This window comes from Parus major, chromosome 14 (assembly GCF_001522545.3).
Source record: "Parus major isolate Abel chromosome 14, Parus_major1.1, whole genome shotgun sequence".
Classification (NCBI taxonomy): Eukaryota; Metazoa; Chordata; class Aves; order Passeriformes; family Paridae; genus Parus; species Parus major.
The window spans coordinates 3164090-3181204 of NC_031783.1; the positions used below are offsets into that span (position 1 = coordinate 3164090).

General features: G+C 42.0%; 1 protein-coding gene across 1 annotated transcript in view; it reads left to right on the forward strand.

Moving 5' to 3' along the window:
• Positions 1-3832: 3832 nt before the first annotated feature.
• RBFOX1 (RNA binding fox-1 homolog 1) overlaps positions 3833-17115 on the forward strand; it is a 1108850-nt gene continuing 1095567 nt past the window's right edge. The window contains exon 1 of the mRNA XM_033517815.1: positions 3833-4070. Coding sequence (XP_033373706.1) covers positions 3843-4070 — 228 coding nt within the window. The 5' untranslated portion in view covers positions 3833-3842. The remainder of the gene's footprint in view (positions 4071-17115) is intronic.

The following is a 17115-nucleotide window of genomic DNA, read 5'->3' on the forward strand; positions in this document are numbered from 1 at the left end:
TCTGCTTACAGTGGAACTGCTGGTTTTGATGGCAGCACAGTTAGGTGACAATATAAAATCTCTTGGCTCATCTGTCCTTGAACCAAGAACTTCACAGTGAGTGTTGTTTTCTTGCAAGAATTCAACAAGAGATGGAGCTGGATCCAATTAATGCAGCATACTGCAGGGCATGCTCACCCCTGAGCTGGGACCACTGGCCTTGGTAATTCACTTGCTTGTTTACAAAAAGATAAACTTCTTTACATCTAAGCCTTATGAGACTCAGTCAGCTGGGCTTTTCTTGCTTTCCACCAGTGCCCAAACCCCCTAAAAACCCATTTATCTATCCCCTGGTTCCTTGTATCCAAATCCCAATGGCTTTTGGGTGGCACTTGGAGGAGGCCAGGCTTTCCTGCAGGGAACAGCACAGCTCCAGCTGCCTCCTGTTTCAGTGTTTTGCTGGTGCCCAAGAGGGGGAATATCCCTCAGTTTGAGTCTCAACACACCTATTTTATTTCATTTAGTGTATCTTACAGCCCAAGGGGAGGTGCTGGCTGGAGTTGGACTGACTGCTGAGAGCGGTGTTCCATGGTACCAGTGGAATTTCGGCAGTTCTGGGTATAACTGCATTTTTAGCAGTGTTTTCAAGCTGAAATCCTTAGAAAGCAGTTTGTGCAAGGATTCCTGAGTTCTCAGAGCACTTGTTACTCACTTTCACCTGCCTCCCTGGGTAAGGGCCTCTCTGATTTTAGTGACTTGTGGCTTTATCTGGCTCAGGATTGGTTTTTGTGAGGGGTTCTGTGGGGAATCAACATGGACTTGACTCTGAAACTGCTCATTAGGTATAAAGTGGGTTCTGTCAGAAGGCTGGGCCCTGGCCTAGAGGAAAGTTCTGATGCTAAAGGGTTTCAGGAGGTGAAACAGTAAATCAGGCTGATATTGGGCAAGGAATGTGTCATACAGGATAAAAAAGGGGGCTGGACATGCCTTGAGCATTGACTCTCAGCTTGATCCCTTTGTCCTCTTGTGAAATCTCTGATGATCTGAGAGACCTGAGCTGTTCCTGAATGAGCTCCCTGCACGAAGCCTGGTGCCCCAGCCAAGTCTGGGCTTAGGTGCTGCAGAACTTTCTGACATCATGGAGCCTTTTGGTCCTGTAGGAGCACAAAACAATGACTGCCTATTCCTGCCATACAGTATTTGTGTATAAATAACAGGAAGCAAAGGCCTGACCAGCCATCACTTCCAAATACCAGCAGAATTTATTTCTTGCCTTGCCATTTCTCCTTCTCTTTGCATGAAGATGTTGACATTTCAAAAATGTTTGATTCTCATTAGAAACAAAAATGCATTCTCTGTCTCCATAAATTCTCATTTCTTCAAAACCAGAGGCTGTGCTCCAAATGTGAGGAAGTGGGTGTTTATTTTCTGATTTGGAAGAAGCTGGCTGTGCCTGAGATCTGGAGACAGAAATGTGCAGGAGCCAGCAGTGCCTGGCAGGCTGGGCTGGTCACTGAGGCAGCCTGAGCCGCCTGGTTCCACTTCAAACACAAATCAAATACTGCTACCACTGGCAAGGTCTTGCCAGGCACTTGAATTTCATGAAATCAAAGCTTTTGGATGGAGATATGCTCCAACAGAAATTGATGCAGTTTACTGTGCAAATAAGCCTGAAGTGTATTGTAGCTAAAACAGCTCTTCTGTTTCAGAATTATTTTTGTCTTTCAGTATTTTAGGTGAGGATGGGAAGTTTAAGAAAGAATAAACAAAGTTGAAATAGAGAATTAAATGGCTTGTCTGATGGAAAAAGCAGGTATGAATGGTGAGTGAGCCCTAGAACTAAGAAAGGCTTTTGCAGTTGGGTGAAGATGATCTGTGTAACTCTTTCAGCAGCTTTAAGCAGAAGGAAAGGTTGAAAGGGGTGGGTCATGTTTTAACAATTTGGGAAAGAGGGTGAAGGATTTTTTGAAGTCAACAGTTCAGCCTAGGGGATGTGACTTTTGAAGAAAATCTGCTTCTTCAGTCCAGGGTAGAAACCCTGTTGTTGGTCTCTACTGCTGGTGATGAGGATATTGAGAGGTGTTTATTAATGGTTTGTTAATGGTTTTCTTTCCTCCTGAGCTTGTATGGGTGTGGGAACTCATGGCTTTAAGAAGTGAGGCATGTCCTGTGTTAATCTGTGCTCATCTGGGGTGAAAGCCTTCCTGCAGTACCTGCCTGGCTGGGCTCTGGCTGACAATTCTTGTTTATTGGAGAGGAGCAGTCATCAGCATTTCTTCTGCAGGCTCATCACAAGTGGACATGGCTCCAAACTGAGGGCCAAGCTGTGGAACTTGACCGGTGTGGGTTACAAGGCAGGTGAGGTTTGATCCAGCACCATATGAAAAAACCCCTCAGCTTTGTTTTTCCTCTGCTGAGCCCACCTGGTTTGTGTTCATCCGAGTCTGAAAGTGTTTACAGCCAGTGCCCACCCCTTTGCTGGGACCAGTGTTAGCAGTGGATGTTTCATGTCTCCAGTTCTGGATGTGCAGAAATCTTGGCTCTCTCAGAACTCCTCCCTCACCCTCCTGTGGATCTGGAGTGTCTCAAATGAATGATTCCTCCCCTTTGTTCCTTCTTGAATAATTGACACAACATTACTTGCTCCAACTAAGCCCCCCCTTCATAATGTCAGTGAAATCAGTGCTGGGACACAGAATTCTGGCCACACAGACCTTGTTAACACAGCAGAAAATGGACTTTGACTCAATGGATTCGTCCATACCTGGCACCCCTCGTGCAGTTCTGCCCCTGAGCTCCTGACTGGAACATATCTGGATATGTGCAGTGAGCTTCTTAGAGATACACTCTCTACTGCAAGATATAAAGAGCTTTGTTTAAATCTACAAGCACTTAAGCAGGAGAAAACAGGACTCCAATTGCTATTTCTTTTTTTTAAAAAAGCCCATTCTTCATCTTGCCTTCTCTGTTGGAAGAATGAGCAGCACATTGCAGTCTATATGTCAAAGCACTTGGTTAATTTTTTTTTTTCAGGATTCGACTATTGCACCAAACCTTACTTGGTTAATTTTTTTTTTTCAGGATTCGACTATTGCACCAAACCTTTTGGTTATGTGTGGTGGTGTTTTTAAAAATTTGTATAAGAGAGCAAAAAGACCTCCAAACTGCCTGTTGGTTTGCCCTAATCTCATTTTAATCTCATCCCTACAGCTCTAGGACCAGAATGTCATGTGAAATTTGTGTCACAGTGGAATGTGGATTTAGAAGATGCAAAGTTAATTTAACAGAGCAAGGATATCCTTATTAAAAAAACCCCAAACCTTAAACCTGTAGTGAAATTATTTTGAAATAAGCTGTTTGGAGTTAAGGCCACCTTTGCATTTTAATGGGTAATTACTCTTGGCATCACTACCAGTTTATAACCAAAGCCCACAGCATCCCTGGGGACAGAGGTAAATTTGGATTTAACGACGGCGCAGCTAATATTTTGTACTTTAAGGAAAGCCAATTTCCGTGGATCAGGGAGAAGAGAAATCCAAGGGTTTTGGCGCTGGAAGCAGCAGCAGCAGCGTGCATATAATCGATAGAGGAAAGGTTATTACTTTTCCCGAGGAGCGGGGCTGGAGCTCCGTGCGCTCGCAGCCGGCAGGAGAGGGCGGCAGAGAAACAGCTCCCGGAGCCTGCACAGCACCCAAATTTTTAACAGGAGCGACAGCACATCGCAGCTCTCGGAAGGCAAATCCCCTTTCACAACGGCAGCTTCAGCAGCCTCTTTTTTTTTTTTTTTCCCTTTCTTTTTTTTTTTTTTTTTTTTTTTTTTTTTTCAGGGGAAAAAAAAAAAAAAAGTCCGCAACACTTTGAAAATGTCAAATTCCTGCGGCAGCCCAGAAGAGCCGGGGAAGCAGCGAGGCAGAGATGGCAAGATAAGGAGGGAGGATGTGGATGATTCCCAGCCTGAGGGAAAGAGGTTGAAGCTGGGGAATGAAGGAGGAACCGGTGGAAAGGACAGAGAAGCAGCAGCAGAAGATGCAATAATGCCTTGTTCAGGCAGAGAAGAGCCCGTGCCCGGAGGAGGTGGTGAAGGCAAAAGTGTAAGTGAGGATCTTCAGTGGCTCAGGGAAAGGGGGAAGGGCCGGGAGGTTACCTTTGAAATTATTTGTCATCCTGAAGTTGGTAATTGGACATCAAGAAGAGCGGGAGGAATGCAGTCCAGTGTCCCATCTCACCATGAGCCTGCTCCTCTTTAATTCCCGATTTGCCTGCACGCTTTTTAGTGCAGGAGTGTGTGTTTTGATCTGGCTCTCACTGTCAGCTGCCTGAAAGATGTGTGTGCCAGAGGAATGATCTCTTTTTTCTTGGGGAGAAGGAATATTAACTGCTGAGCTCGCTTTCAGCTCCCCCATACCCATTTAGAAATTGGGTAAGGATTGGTGCATTGAACTGGACAGTTTGGGTTGTGGATCAGTCTGTCCACTCAGACTTACAACTGCATTTATGTTGGGTAGCACTATTTTACAGCTGGGGATGGGGGTAGAGCCTCCAGGAGAGGAGGAGAATTGGAGTTAGAGATCTCATCTGGTGAGATTTTGCCAAAAAAGAGCTGCTGAGCAGTTGCCTATATAAATAAATATCAGTGTTCCCAGATCTTTCCAGGAGGGTAACTTTGCTGCCTGGCTGTCAGCAGCTCCTGAGGCACGGCAGAGGGGGAGAGGGGCGAACATTTGGGTCCCCAGGCAGCTAAAGCTTTGCCCCTCCTGGTGCAATTAGGGCCAGGTGCTTTTCCTGGACACATCCTGGATGATTCCCTTGGTCAGAAATGCAGGGGAAGGCTGGTGGGAACAATGTCTGGGGTGTAGGATGTTTCCTGTGTGAGTTGTCATAGAGGGAGAGTGTGGCTTTAAAGCTCACTTAAGGGCTCCTGGAGATTCCAGTGCACTGATTTTATCCAGAAGTTTTCTGAAATGTGGGTTTTTTTCTCTCCTGGGACTGATATCCTGAATTTAGACATCCTTCTTTAAATGAGGAACTAAGTAGATGCTCAGTGTTCCGGTAGGATTTACGTTTTTAAATCATTTGAAAGTTAGTTTATTCAGTTCGTTCTTGGTGGAAGGTCATCTCTAAATGCAACAGTTTTCCTGAGCTACAAAGGAATTTAAACTGTGTGCAACTGAGTATTGGTCTGTTTATCCAAGCAGAAATCTCTTTTATCAAGCCATGTAACTGCAGAGTGTTGCACTTGGCTCTGTGTTTTGGGTTTCCAGTGCTTTGTGAAGCTCAGTTCTTTCTAACTCTCAGACAGTGAAGTACCACTCTTGTTTTTATACCACTTCTGGTAGACACTCATTCTTTTCCCCAAAAGAAATGCAAAATACAGGCAAGTTAATTGGTCAAATCACCACCCTTGATTTTGTCTGGGCTTTTTTTCTTTTTGTTTTTTTCCTTTTTCACCTGAGAGTAAAAGCTTTAAACCTTTCTACTTTGTGATAAATATCGAGAAGTGAGCACCTCTATGGCTTGGGGTGAAAGTGGTACATGTTACCGTAATACCTAATTAGGAAGTTACTGAGAAATAAGCCTTAATTGAGTAAATTTACTTTGCCTTTTAAGGGATCAGTGCAGAATATATGAGAATATGCATACCTGAATCACTGGGCTCTGCCCCAGCTGTGAGGCCTGGTTTAGCCCCTTATTTATGTTCTGCTATTGCAGCAAAGTTCTGTGCTGGTGAATACCTGTCCTTTTTTTTTGTCCTTTCAAGGACCTGGAATAGCTGCTTCAACTTTACATTCTGGCTATTCATCAGGGGATTATTAAAAATATTAACAAAACAATCTGTTAATGAACAATTGTTTCACTGCTTGTCTCTCCCAAAATCAATTTTTAAATAGTTTTTATAATAAAATAATTGTTCTAATAGTAATTCTTAAATTAAACTGAGTTTGATTCAAAACTCAATGAGGCTCTTCTTTCCCCTCACTTGAGTGGATTCTGGCTTGGGATGTTGCACCACATTTTGTATAAAGTTCCAGTAATATTTTTCCCCTTCTCATTTAAATCTGTCTGTCTGGTTTGGATGCGTTATTAGAAATTAATTATGTGACATTTGAAATTCTGGTAACATAAAATATTTTCTCAAAGCAATAAAAGCTTGTCCAACAATGACTGTAAGTGTCTGTCACCTTGTAGAGAGCAAGCTGCTGGAAAAGATGGACTGTGTGCCCTTAGGAAACACTGGAATGACTTCATTTCTGTGCTTAGAAGAACCTTTATTTTATAGGCATAGCGGTATGGGTAATCAATGCATGCATTGGAGGAACATTTCCTAACAGTCCATTATGTCTTCCACTTTAAAGAAGGACATTTAAAAAAAATTATAGGCTTTGACTCATTTTTTGATTAGCAATAAAAAATCAGCACGGTGTGTGTGCTATTTCTCTGATTATTCCACTGCTATTTTCTACATCCAACATCATCCTTGGGTTTAGAAGGAAGAAATCTGCTTTGGTCAGCTGCTCCAGCTCATTATTCCACTTATTATGGAGTGTTGTGTTGTGGAGAATGCAGACACGAGGCTGCTGAAGGGGTGTGGGCATTTCCCTGGCACCCCCAGCTCCCAGCTGGGCACAGGGTGGCTGCAGGAGGATCTTTGTGCCCCTGGACAGAGCTCTCCTCCCTGCCTTGGCAAAGAGGGGCTGCGTTGGCCAGCAGCACCTGGAGTGACTCCTTCCCTTCGTGCTGGTGACTGGTTTGTGCAGAAAGCCAGGGTGAAACTGGAATTGTTCATTTAGGTATCTATTCAAGTAATTCCCTCCTTGCCTTCTCTTTTTATTGCCTTCATTCTGGCGGGGGAGCTGCTGGTGGCAGGTGTGGATCACACACTGCACAGCCCTGGAATTGTTCCCTCTGCAATGTTCCTTCCTGGCAGAGCATCAGGCTGAATGAAACTTTGCTTCAAAGGAAGGGGCTGCAGCCTTTGAGTGAGGTTCAGCTGAGAAAGCCTTCACTGGGTGCAGATGGTGGGGAACTGGCTGGTGAGCCACTGCTTTCATCAAGAGTTTGGGTAAAGGTCTTTAACCAGAGAATCCCATTCTCAGTTGTGTGTCTGGAGCATGGCCACAGCTGTCAGCTCCTTGGTGCCACTGTGGTCATTGTCACCCTGTCCGTGACCACGTGCTGGAAACTGTTAAATGAGGGTAAAGTCGTGTTTCCTGAAACAGAAATCAAATGAAGAATGAAACATGGGAGTGCTGACTCCTCTCTGGGCTGACAGGAATGAGATGGACTCACAGTGACCCATGAGAGGTGATCAGGAGTGTGGCTCCTTGTAATCCATGCATCCTTCTGTGCCAAGAATGGTCTCTTTTTATCTCTCCTTAACCAACTCCTTGTCCACATGCCTGGTGAAGGTTCTTTGGATTTTGGTGCAGATATTTCTGTATCCACAAGACCTCCTTTGTTATGAACCAAACTTCCCCCCCCTATAAATATTTGTGCCAAGTTTAGAGAACAAGACTAAATTTCCTGGGTTTGGTTTGACTTCTGTAGTGTTCCCAGAGCATCCAGCTTTGTTTTTATCTCTAATGCCACCTGTGCCAGGAGAGAGCTTGAACTTTTACCTTTCAAACAACTTTGAACTTTTACCTTTTAAACAACTTTCAGAATGACTTTCATGCATTTGTGAATTAATGTACTGTTTTAATTTATTTTTAATTGCCTTTGTGAATACTTGGAAAGGAGGAAAGGGTAGAAGTACCACAAAGAAAAAAAATGCAACTTTTTGCTGCTAAAGTCAGAAATAACATCTTTATTCAGTTTTGGGAATGCCATGTTGTAAAAGAAAATGTGAGAAAAGTATCTTAAAAAGTGCTTAGTACTTTTGTATGAGGGGAAAAGTGGTTTTGCTGATCAGCTCTGAAGAATTGACTACACCAAACTTGTATCATGTGACAAATCCAGCCTTGTAAATTGCAGATGTTGATGGAATTGTAAATCCAGTTTAGATGGGGGGATGTGATGTGCTATAGAATGCCCTTGGCCTTGCATAGAGAACAAATTGAACCTTGTCATTATTGAGGAATTTATTTCAGTATTCCTGAAGTGTAGAAGAGCACACCTTGGAAAGCTGAGAAACACATATTGAAAAGCTGATCATTTAAAAGGAGGAGAGGAAGGGTTTTCTAGAAATTGAGATTTCTTCAGCTCAAGATAAAATTCCCTCGTTTGAAGGGTGGGTGTGGGTTCATGGTATCAAATTAAAACTCTGTCAAGAGCAGGAGTGGATGTAGGAGCTGAACCTGGATTCACTGCAGTGACTTCAGGGTGCTCAGAGGTGTGAGCTGCTGTCCTGGAGGGCTTGGGGTAAATAACAGACATTAGGAGGCACTGAAAGTGAGAATGGTGTTAATCTCAATGATTGAAACACACATTTATTATCTCTCATGTTTAGCTTGGGTTAAAGTAATTTTTGACTCAGTAACTCCAGCCTTTTTCATGAAATACATTCATAAAGAAGAATTGAGGGTAAGAATTGAGGGTAAGAATTGGATCTGAAGCCTGCAATTTGACCTTTCTGTGCATTGCCACACGAGGCTACACTGTGTTAGTGCAGTTTCTCATGTGGATTTTCTGGCTTAGGACATTTATTTGTTCCTTACAGTTGGTTTATTACAAAACCTGATTTGTGTGTGTGTGGCTTTGTGATCGTGACTGCATTTATAAATATTACTTTAAAGAGGAGATGTGTTTGAGAAGGGGCAAAGTGGAATGGTGGGTTTGTCTGGACTGAGAGTCCAATTGAAGGTGCTGATTTTTGACTCTCAGGGTTGTAAGCAGATTGAACCATTCTGCTGTCAAGGCTGTGGTTTAGTTCTTTTTCTCTCCTCTTTATAAAAGTGTTTCAATCTATTGAGTTCCTTTTGTCCTCAGACATTATTGGATGTGTTTTAGGAGAGCACCATAGATTTAAAGTGTTCTGAGGAGCAGGACATTTGGAACATTGCAGACTGCATCTGCCTTTCCTCTCTCTCCTTTTTTGGGTCTGATTATCTCATCAGAGGATAACTTTAGGATTTAATCTATTGACTTGTTAGGCAGACTGTGATGGATGCTGGAATTACTGTTTTTGTTTTGGTTCAGAACACAATCAAATTCTGTGATCCAGGACAGAGACATAATGATTTGCCTTTGGAAGTGTGCAGAAAGGAGATGATAATTCTTTAGAAGTCAGTTGGTGGTACTGATGCAAGGTGCTGGAGTTACTTCCACAGGAATATTTGCTAAATCAGGGTAAAGGAGCTTGGGTAGAAAGGTGTGGATAAATCAAAAATCGGTTTGGACTTGATTCCAAGAACAAGAACAAGCTGAAGGAAAATGCTCTCCCTAAAACTGATTCATCCTCCTGTTAACCTCTGACTGGTGTCAGCAAACTGTCAGCAAACAATGGCACTGGAGCTTGAGCAGGAATAATTGCAGCAAAGAATTGCCTGAGACAAGGAAAGGCAGCAGAAAGAGACCCCCATGAGTGACCTTGCTTTGCCATTTTTCCTGGAGCTGCACTAGATGGCAGGGGATAAGTGTGTGAAGAGAAAGGCTTTGTGTGCATTATCCTATTATTTTGTCATGATGGAAATTTAATTTAATTCAGCAAATAACTGCCTGTTTTCAACAAGCAGTTTCAACCAAGAGCAACAGTGGCCAGTTGTGTTTACTCCTTGGAAGTTCAATTTTACTGATAAGGAATATTTGTGGAGCATTTCTTGGAAGTTCAATTTTACTGATAAGGAACATTTGTGGAGCATTTCTATCCAAATTTAACTAATCAATTGCCTAATATTACATTTTTTGTACAGTGACTGGAATATTACTTTTGATTGAAATTACAAATACATTAAAATCTCCCAGAATGCAAAGGAAGACATTTGCGATCTATGTTGAATTAGAAGAGATATAAAATTAAGATATTTATATGTTCCTCTTATTTGCTACGCTTTCTCCTCCTGTATGCCAATGGCAGCCACGAAAAATATTTTTATTTCAAGTCTCTGTGATTTAAAGAGTAATAAAATTATTTACTTTATTTTTCCTTTTTTTTTTTTTTTATTAATATTTGCAGTTTTAGTCATTAGTCCAGTCTACAGCAATGAGGAATAAGCCCCAGAAGCTGTGCAAAAACTGAAAATGGAATTAGGCTGGTGCTTCACTGGCTGTCCCTTTCCTGTGGAGCACTCAATGTTCAGACTCATTTGGGATGTGTTATCACTAAAGAGTTGTCTATTTTGTTCCATTAAATTAGGCTGCAGGATCTGCTGCACTGCCACCCATGTAATTTCCCCCTCAGGAACTCACTTAATGTGCTCTGATGTTTAATGCTTTGCATTGTGCCTCTTAAACAGCCCAAGGAGTTGCAGGCACTCTTGTCTACACTAGAAAGGATCTTACCCTTGAAATTCAGAATACAGAACATTTGCTTTTGATGGCTCTGTCGTGTTCTGAACTCTCCTTCTGGCACCTTAAGGTTCCTTTGAAATGGGCACAACTGGTTCAACACTTGTGGTCGCTGCCAGAAAACTTCCAATAGCTTGGTGAGGGAAAATGCAACAGTTAAGTGACTTAACCTGGTGTCTAACATTGACTCTAAGTGCTAGATAATGAAGTAACTCTCAATTAGTTGTGCTGATAGTTAATTAATAAAGCTCCATCTAAGATTCACAAATCAATGAGAAGTGTCTGCAGTCCTTGGTAAGGATACTTCCATCCAGGTCTGAGAAGCAAAACTCGTTTCAAGGGAAGGAGATTTCCTGAGCACAATAATTCTTGCACAGTCTATTCTCCCTTCACCTGCTGTTTTCATCCCTGCATGTTTCCCATACATTGGATGTCAGCCCTTCTGCACAGGGATATGGCTTTAGGATCCCTGGGAAAGGACACAACTCTGGTCCCTCAGTTCATAGAAAGATTTTTCTTTACTGAGCTGGTCCCTGGACACACAAGTGGAAAGGTGGAGGTGTGCTTGTCCAAGGTTTTATAGCAAGGATTGTGCAGGATCATAATGGCCTTCAAGAACTGAGCAAGGACCGCAGAACCACTGGCATGGACTCAGAAGGGTTCTCTGTTATCCCATTAAATCTGTGTTTCCCTTGAGGAGCTGAGCAAGGGCAGCACAGGACCAGCCATTAATGGATGCACTGAAAGGGTTTTCTATTTCCCCAGCTCTTGTAATTATTTGATTATATTGGTTACCCTTAAGTGTAATGAGACGGTGAAAAACTAACAGATTTGCACAAAGTTTCCATTCTTTTTACTGTCTAGGAACAGTTTGGTAAATTCCTTTTTTAGCTGAGTTGCACTGGGCATTCAACATGTATCATCTTCAGGGAATGTTATTTTCCACAAAATGAAGGCTAATCACAAAAATATAAATGGATTTAGGATGTAAAATTATGAAGTCACCACACTGAGACTTAGTTCCTTGAGTTGGGCCACAACTAAATGGAAATGAAGCATTCTTATCAATAATGCACTGGGGAAGTAACATCTGTTCTGAGATGCTGAGAGGTTGTTTTTTCATTCACTAAAATATTTATTTCAACTAAAAAACCTTAATTTTTTCACTGTCTCCAGAGGGCAGAATCATTGACTGTTATGTTTAGAAACTGTCTGTGAATTACAAGAGTCCCTATAAAATGGAAAGAATGCTGATTGAGCAATTAATCACTTTTTACTTAATTTAAAATAAATAATGACATTACAGAAAGCTGTTGCATTAGCTCCAAATAAAAGACTGATTCTTGGAAAACCAGCAGAACAAAACTTCTTTCTCTCACTATATAGGCTGGTTTCCAGCTCTTGCAGGCACAAAAACAATAGTTTTTGTTGATGTGACAATATTTTCTTCTAATTAGCCAGTGTTGTGTTACACATGTTACATAAAGGTTGCTGTTCTTGGCCATTCATCTGGAGATGCTTCTTAGATTTCAAGGCTGGAATTGACTGCTAGAGCCTGGTCTCTGGTAAAAGTTAATTCTATCTCCCTAAATTCTGATTGAGCTTACAACATGGAATTTTTTTTACAAAAAACAGCCACTGTTGATTAAAGGCTTCAGGTCATGGAAAATTCCTCAAGTGTCCAGGTAAATTTCTTGCTGTAGATAACTATTCTTAGAATAAAAATATAAATCCTTGCCTGGAGTTGGAATTTGCCCAACTGCTCGTCCCAGCCTGAGTGGGTTGTTTTGCACCAGATGCTATTGACTCCCATGATGGGAATAAACTCATCTCCTCCTCCTGGATGAGCCAAGCATCTGGATCCCTGTGCTTTGTGTTCCATCCTGCAGGTCTGTGCTCCCCATCTGAAATAATTCATCCATGCCCTCGCTGGCTCTCTGCAAGTTCAACGTTTTTGCAGAAAGCTGATTCTGCTGGATGTCCCCTGTTCATATATCAATGGTTCAGGTACTGCTCTGGCCTGGGCTCCACATTCATTTACCAACAACTGCCAGTGCCACAAAACCTTCTGTGTTTGTCCACGTGGAAATGCATTTTTGCCAGGCAAGCCCAGAATTTATGACTGCAATTTGATTAAAATTGTCTGAAAATTACCAATACCTTGATTTACACATACTCACTTTCCAATTCACTGGGAAAAAAAAACCCACTGAATAATATTCATGGAAGAACAGATCCTTGTGGGACATTAATTGCAGAGGCATCTTAATTGGAATGACTCTGCTCCTGATCCTATTGTTTTTCCCCCTCTATCTGCTCAGTTTTAATTCATTTTAAAGTGTCCTGTGTAGCTGTGCACACAAACCAATCTGGAGCTGTATGTCAGCAATCCTGAGTGGTTCCTCAATTGTGATTTAGAAAAAAAAAATCATTATGTAACTGAGCAAAAAAAAAAAAAAACCAACAAAATTAATACCTCGTTGATCAATGAAATTTGCCCCAGTGATAACTTTCCAAGAGCCTCAATTTTCCCAGTCAGGTCAGTTTGGATAATTGTTCCTCACACCATGTGGTGTCTTGGGACTTGGTGTCCTCCAACCTGGAAGCTGCTGAGGCTGTTCCTTTGGGGGATGGTGTGGATTGTCAGCAGGGAAGCTTTTAAGCAAAGCAAAATGAGGAAAGAAACCCCAGAAAAAGCTCAGCTGTGTGGCTGAAATAAATCTGGGGCCAATCCTTCACTGCAGGAAGAACCCGGGAGAGAGAACTGGGGAGAGGATTTGGGCTTGGGTTTGGATTTTAGGAACACCTTCTGCACAAGCTCAGCAAAGTCAGTGCCTGGTGGTGCTGAGAGGGCAGAGACACATTTTGTGGTTTTTTTTTTCTTGTTTGTTTATTTTCCACTGGGAAAGAAACAATCCCACAGAGGAATATCTTTGCTTAAAATACCATTAAAAATAATAAAAATCAGTAATTCCTGATATTTCTTGCCAATTGCTCAGTTCTCTCATGGCAGTCTTCATTAGAACTCCACATACACAAATGATAGCACCCCATTATCTTTAAAGGCTTACTTTCTTAAACCTTGTTTTTTGTAAAATGAACAATTACTTAAATTGCTAAAGCAGATTTTTTTTTTTTAATTCCAGCTGCATAATTGCTAAGCTTTCTGCTCTTAAATCTGTTTGCTAAAGGAAAGGGGCTCTTTGATGTGCTATGCCTCAGCCCTTCATCTGGAGCTTCTGAGGAAGCTGTTAGAGATTATCAAATCAGTCCTGAGATCTGAGCGCTGCCAGCAGAGAGAGGCTGCAGGACAGAATTGGTCACATATGTTTTATGTGATTGTGCAGATGTGTGCACATCCTTGGTGCTGCTTTAGTCGTGCATCAGTTTTAGTAATTGCCAGGAATGTTTTTCTTCTCCTGAGCTCAAAGTCCAAAATGCCGTCCTTGATTAATGCCTAATTCTGGTGTGCTGACCTAAGGAATTCTGGAAATGAAATGCGCCTATAAACAAAAGCTTTCGACTTTCTCAATCCCTGGCCCCACTCCTAGAGCTGAAGAGCTGTTATCTGAAGAAAATGATGCCTTTCAAGGTGTAAAAGCTGTTCTTTTTCATCTCAAGAGATTGCTAGGACTTTGAAAATTCACGGATCTTTTCTTTCTGCTCCTCTTTAGTTTGAACTTTTAAAATTGATTTCCCTGGGAGCAGGAGGATGGATGGGCACTCTGGGGGTGTGGAGCATGGCTCCAGCTGCCAGAGATCACTGACCCCAGCTCTGGGGCTGTTTATTTACTCAGCAATAGCATCAGGAACAATTTCAAAGAAATGGACATTTGTGTGTCCCTTACTGGCAATGTTAAACCAGGGAGGTGACACCAGCTCTCTCTGCTGTCCCAGTATTGAAATTGGCCCGAGGCAGTATCCAGATCATTCTCCCCACAAAAACAGCACTCAAAACCCACAATCACCCACTTTCCATAGAGTGCCTGGTAGCTAAGTAATTCAAAAGGCATCTGGTGTGAAGTGCTTCAAGTGCCAGAGAAGTGATCAACAGCTTCAAGTATCAAAAGCTTCAAGTCTCATCTGTAAAAAATGATATAAAATCATCTGAACAGCCTTCCTTATGAAGGCAGTTTATTATTTATAGAGACCTTAAAGGGGATTTGGAGGCAGGTTGATGAAATGTCACTGCTTTCACCTCACAAAGTAATTGTATTTTAATGAAGTAAAGCCTCTCAGTAGATGATGTTGGCTGGTGGGGGAATACAGACAAAATGTAAGAGAATCAACTGGGGGAAGAATCTGCTTTTCTCAGAGGTGTCAAGAAGTGAGGGAACTAATTCAAGGAATTGTGAAGCTCCCAAGGTGCTTCAGTGTTCTTGATGCTCCCTTGAAACCAAGGAAATCAGTCACTGAAGTCACAGCAGCAGAGGAGGGGACCTGTGTCTCACTGGATGTCAGGCTTTATTCAGTCAGCTTTGCTTGGTCCTTGCCAATGTTCAGATAATTTGGTCCTGAGGCAGTGTTTACCTGAGATGTTTGCCAGTTGCTGCTCTGCAGATGGATGGCAGAAGCCAGTGCTTCAGTGTGTCCTGTCCCAGGATCCATTCTTCAGGAAAACACCAAGAAGAATGTGTGGACCTGACTCATCTTTTGTTTTCTCCCTTTGCACGGTGATTTTCCTCCTGTATCTTTGACCTGGAAAGAAGTTACAATCTCTTTGCTTTTAGTTGTACTTATATTAGTTCAGTCAAGGATCCCCTGACTCCAAGAGCACTTTCTTAGCACAATTTCCCAAGAATTAGTTGCATCACATAAAGCAAGTAGTTCAAATTCTCACGTTCTAGGATTAGCCATTTTTAAGCAGCAACAATAGAAGTTGAACATAGACATCTCCATTAGGTTCAACTAAAACTGATTTTTACAAGTATCATGGGTTTCTCTGATGAAAGGTTCATGTAAATTTAGGAAATGTGTTTAGTATTGCTGACAATAAAAGCCAAATTTCTTCTGAAGGGCTGATAAGCTACAGCTTTAAGGTGACTTTACATAGTCAATGTAAATTTTTTTTCATTCAGTGCCAGGAAGTCCTGCAAAGGCCAGGCAGACTCCCCCACCTTCAAAATTAATTTTTCAGTGTGACTGCAGCAGAGTTTGATTTGCAAGCACAGCATCTAATTTCCTTTAGTTTTGCTTAAGGGAGCTGGTTGATTCCTATATAACACCTAGTACACAAATTCTGTTTTCACTTAAACCGAGGGGACAAAAACTCTGGAAGTGACAGTGGGATCCTCCCAGATCTCCCAAGACCTGAGCCAGAATCTGATTTTTACATATGCTCAAAACTTTGACCCCCCTGATACTTTCTGCAGAACTGACAGAAACATTTCATTAAACAAATTATGATGTTTGTTTTCTTGTGTTTAATTTTGTTTTCTGTCCTTTATTGTATGGTGCATTTGCATGAAAATGGCTTTTTGAGGAGTGATCTGTTCCTGATGCTAGTCCCTCACCTGGAGGCACAATCTCTGCTTGGATTTGCAATTATTTCCTGTGGAAATGATGCAGAGGCAGAGCTGGTGCTCTGCTCTTGGGTGGAAAGGGACCAGCAGGAGCTGATGAACACTTAAACCACCCAAGTGTTATGCAAAGATCTCTGCGAAATTACACACACCGGGGGAAAGATGAAATTGAGGAGCCACACAGATGAAGTGGAATGGTCTTAAAAATGTTTCCATCCCTGACCTGTCTCTCATCATGCCAGTGTCAAATTGGGAACCACTTGTGCTGCAGAAGGAACAAAGTTTATTGGAGCCTGCAAGGAAATGCCCAGAGGTATTCTCAGACTATTTTAACTTGATTGGGATATCTGTGGTTGGAGCAGGATTTCTGTTTTCTGGGGGAGGAAATCATCACTTCATGGTCTGAATTAGGAATTGCTGAGGTATGAATCAGGATAAGAATGGTGGCTTGAGCCAGGTACCAAACCCACCTCTCAAACAGACCAATACAGAACTGTATTAACATTGTTTAAAATCCTAAAACCATAAACCCATAATTAATTAATAAATAAACCTAAAACCATATTCAGTGAGAAAATAGAGCAGATCTGGATTGAGGCAACTGCATCTTCTGGGAAAGTGATTTTTTTAAGAGCAGGTGTCTGTGCCAGCCCCTCAGTTCCACCTTTGTCCTGGACAGATGCAGCAGATGGCTCTGATAAGTGTGGACTTGAACTCTGTGAGACTGAGAAGGAAGAACTAAACTGCTTTTGCAGTTCCCTGAAGGTTTCCCTCCCTCACCATGACTTGTTTTCTTATCTTGTCCCAGCTGTCAGGTCAGGTATGCTTTTAGTTCTGTGGGTGTTGTAAGGATGTCTTGGGGAACGTCACCAAGGGCAGCCTTGTGTGTTCTATCTGGCACAGGATTTTAGTGTGTGTGGAAAATGGTGTTCAAGACAGAATATCTCACTCAGATAAAAGTGTTTGTTCAACTTTGACCCTTGTTCTCAAATTCATTTTGAGGCAAATGAGTTTGGGGTTTCTTTTGTGGGTTCATTCAGTTTATGGATTAGGAGCAGGGTTGAGGGAGATTCCTTCACAGTGTTCATGGAGATGAAACAACCAACACAAAGCAAAGGCTTTCCTCCTTTCCTCCTTTCCTTTCCTCCTTTCCTCCTTTCCTCCTTTCCTC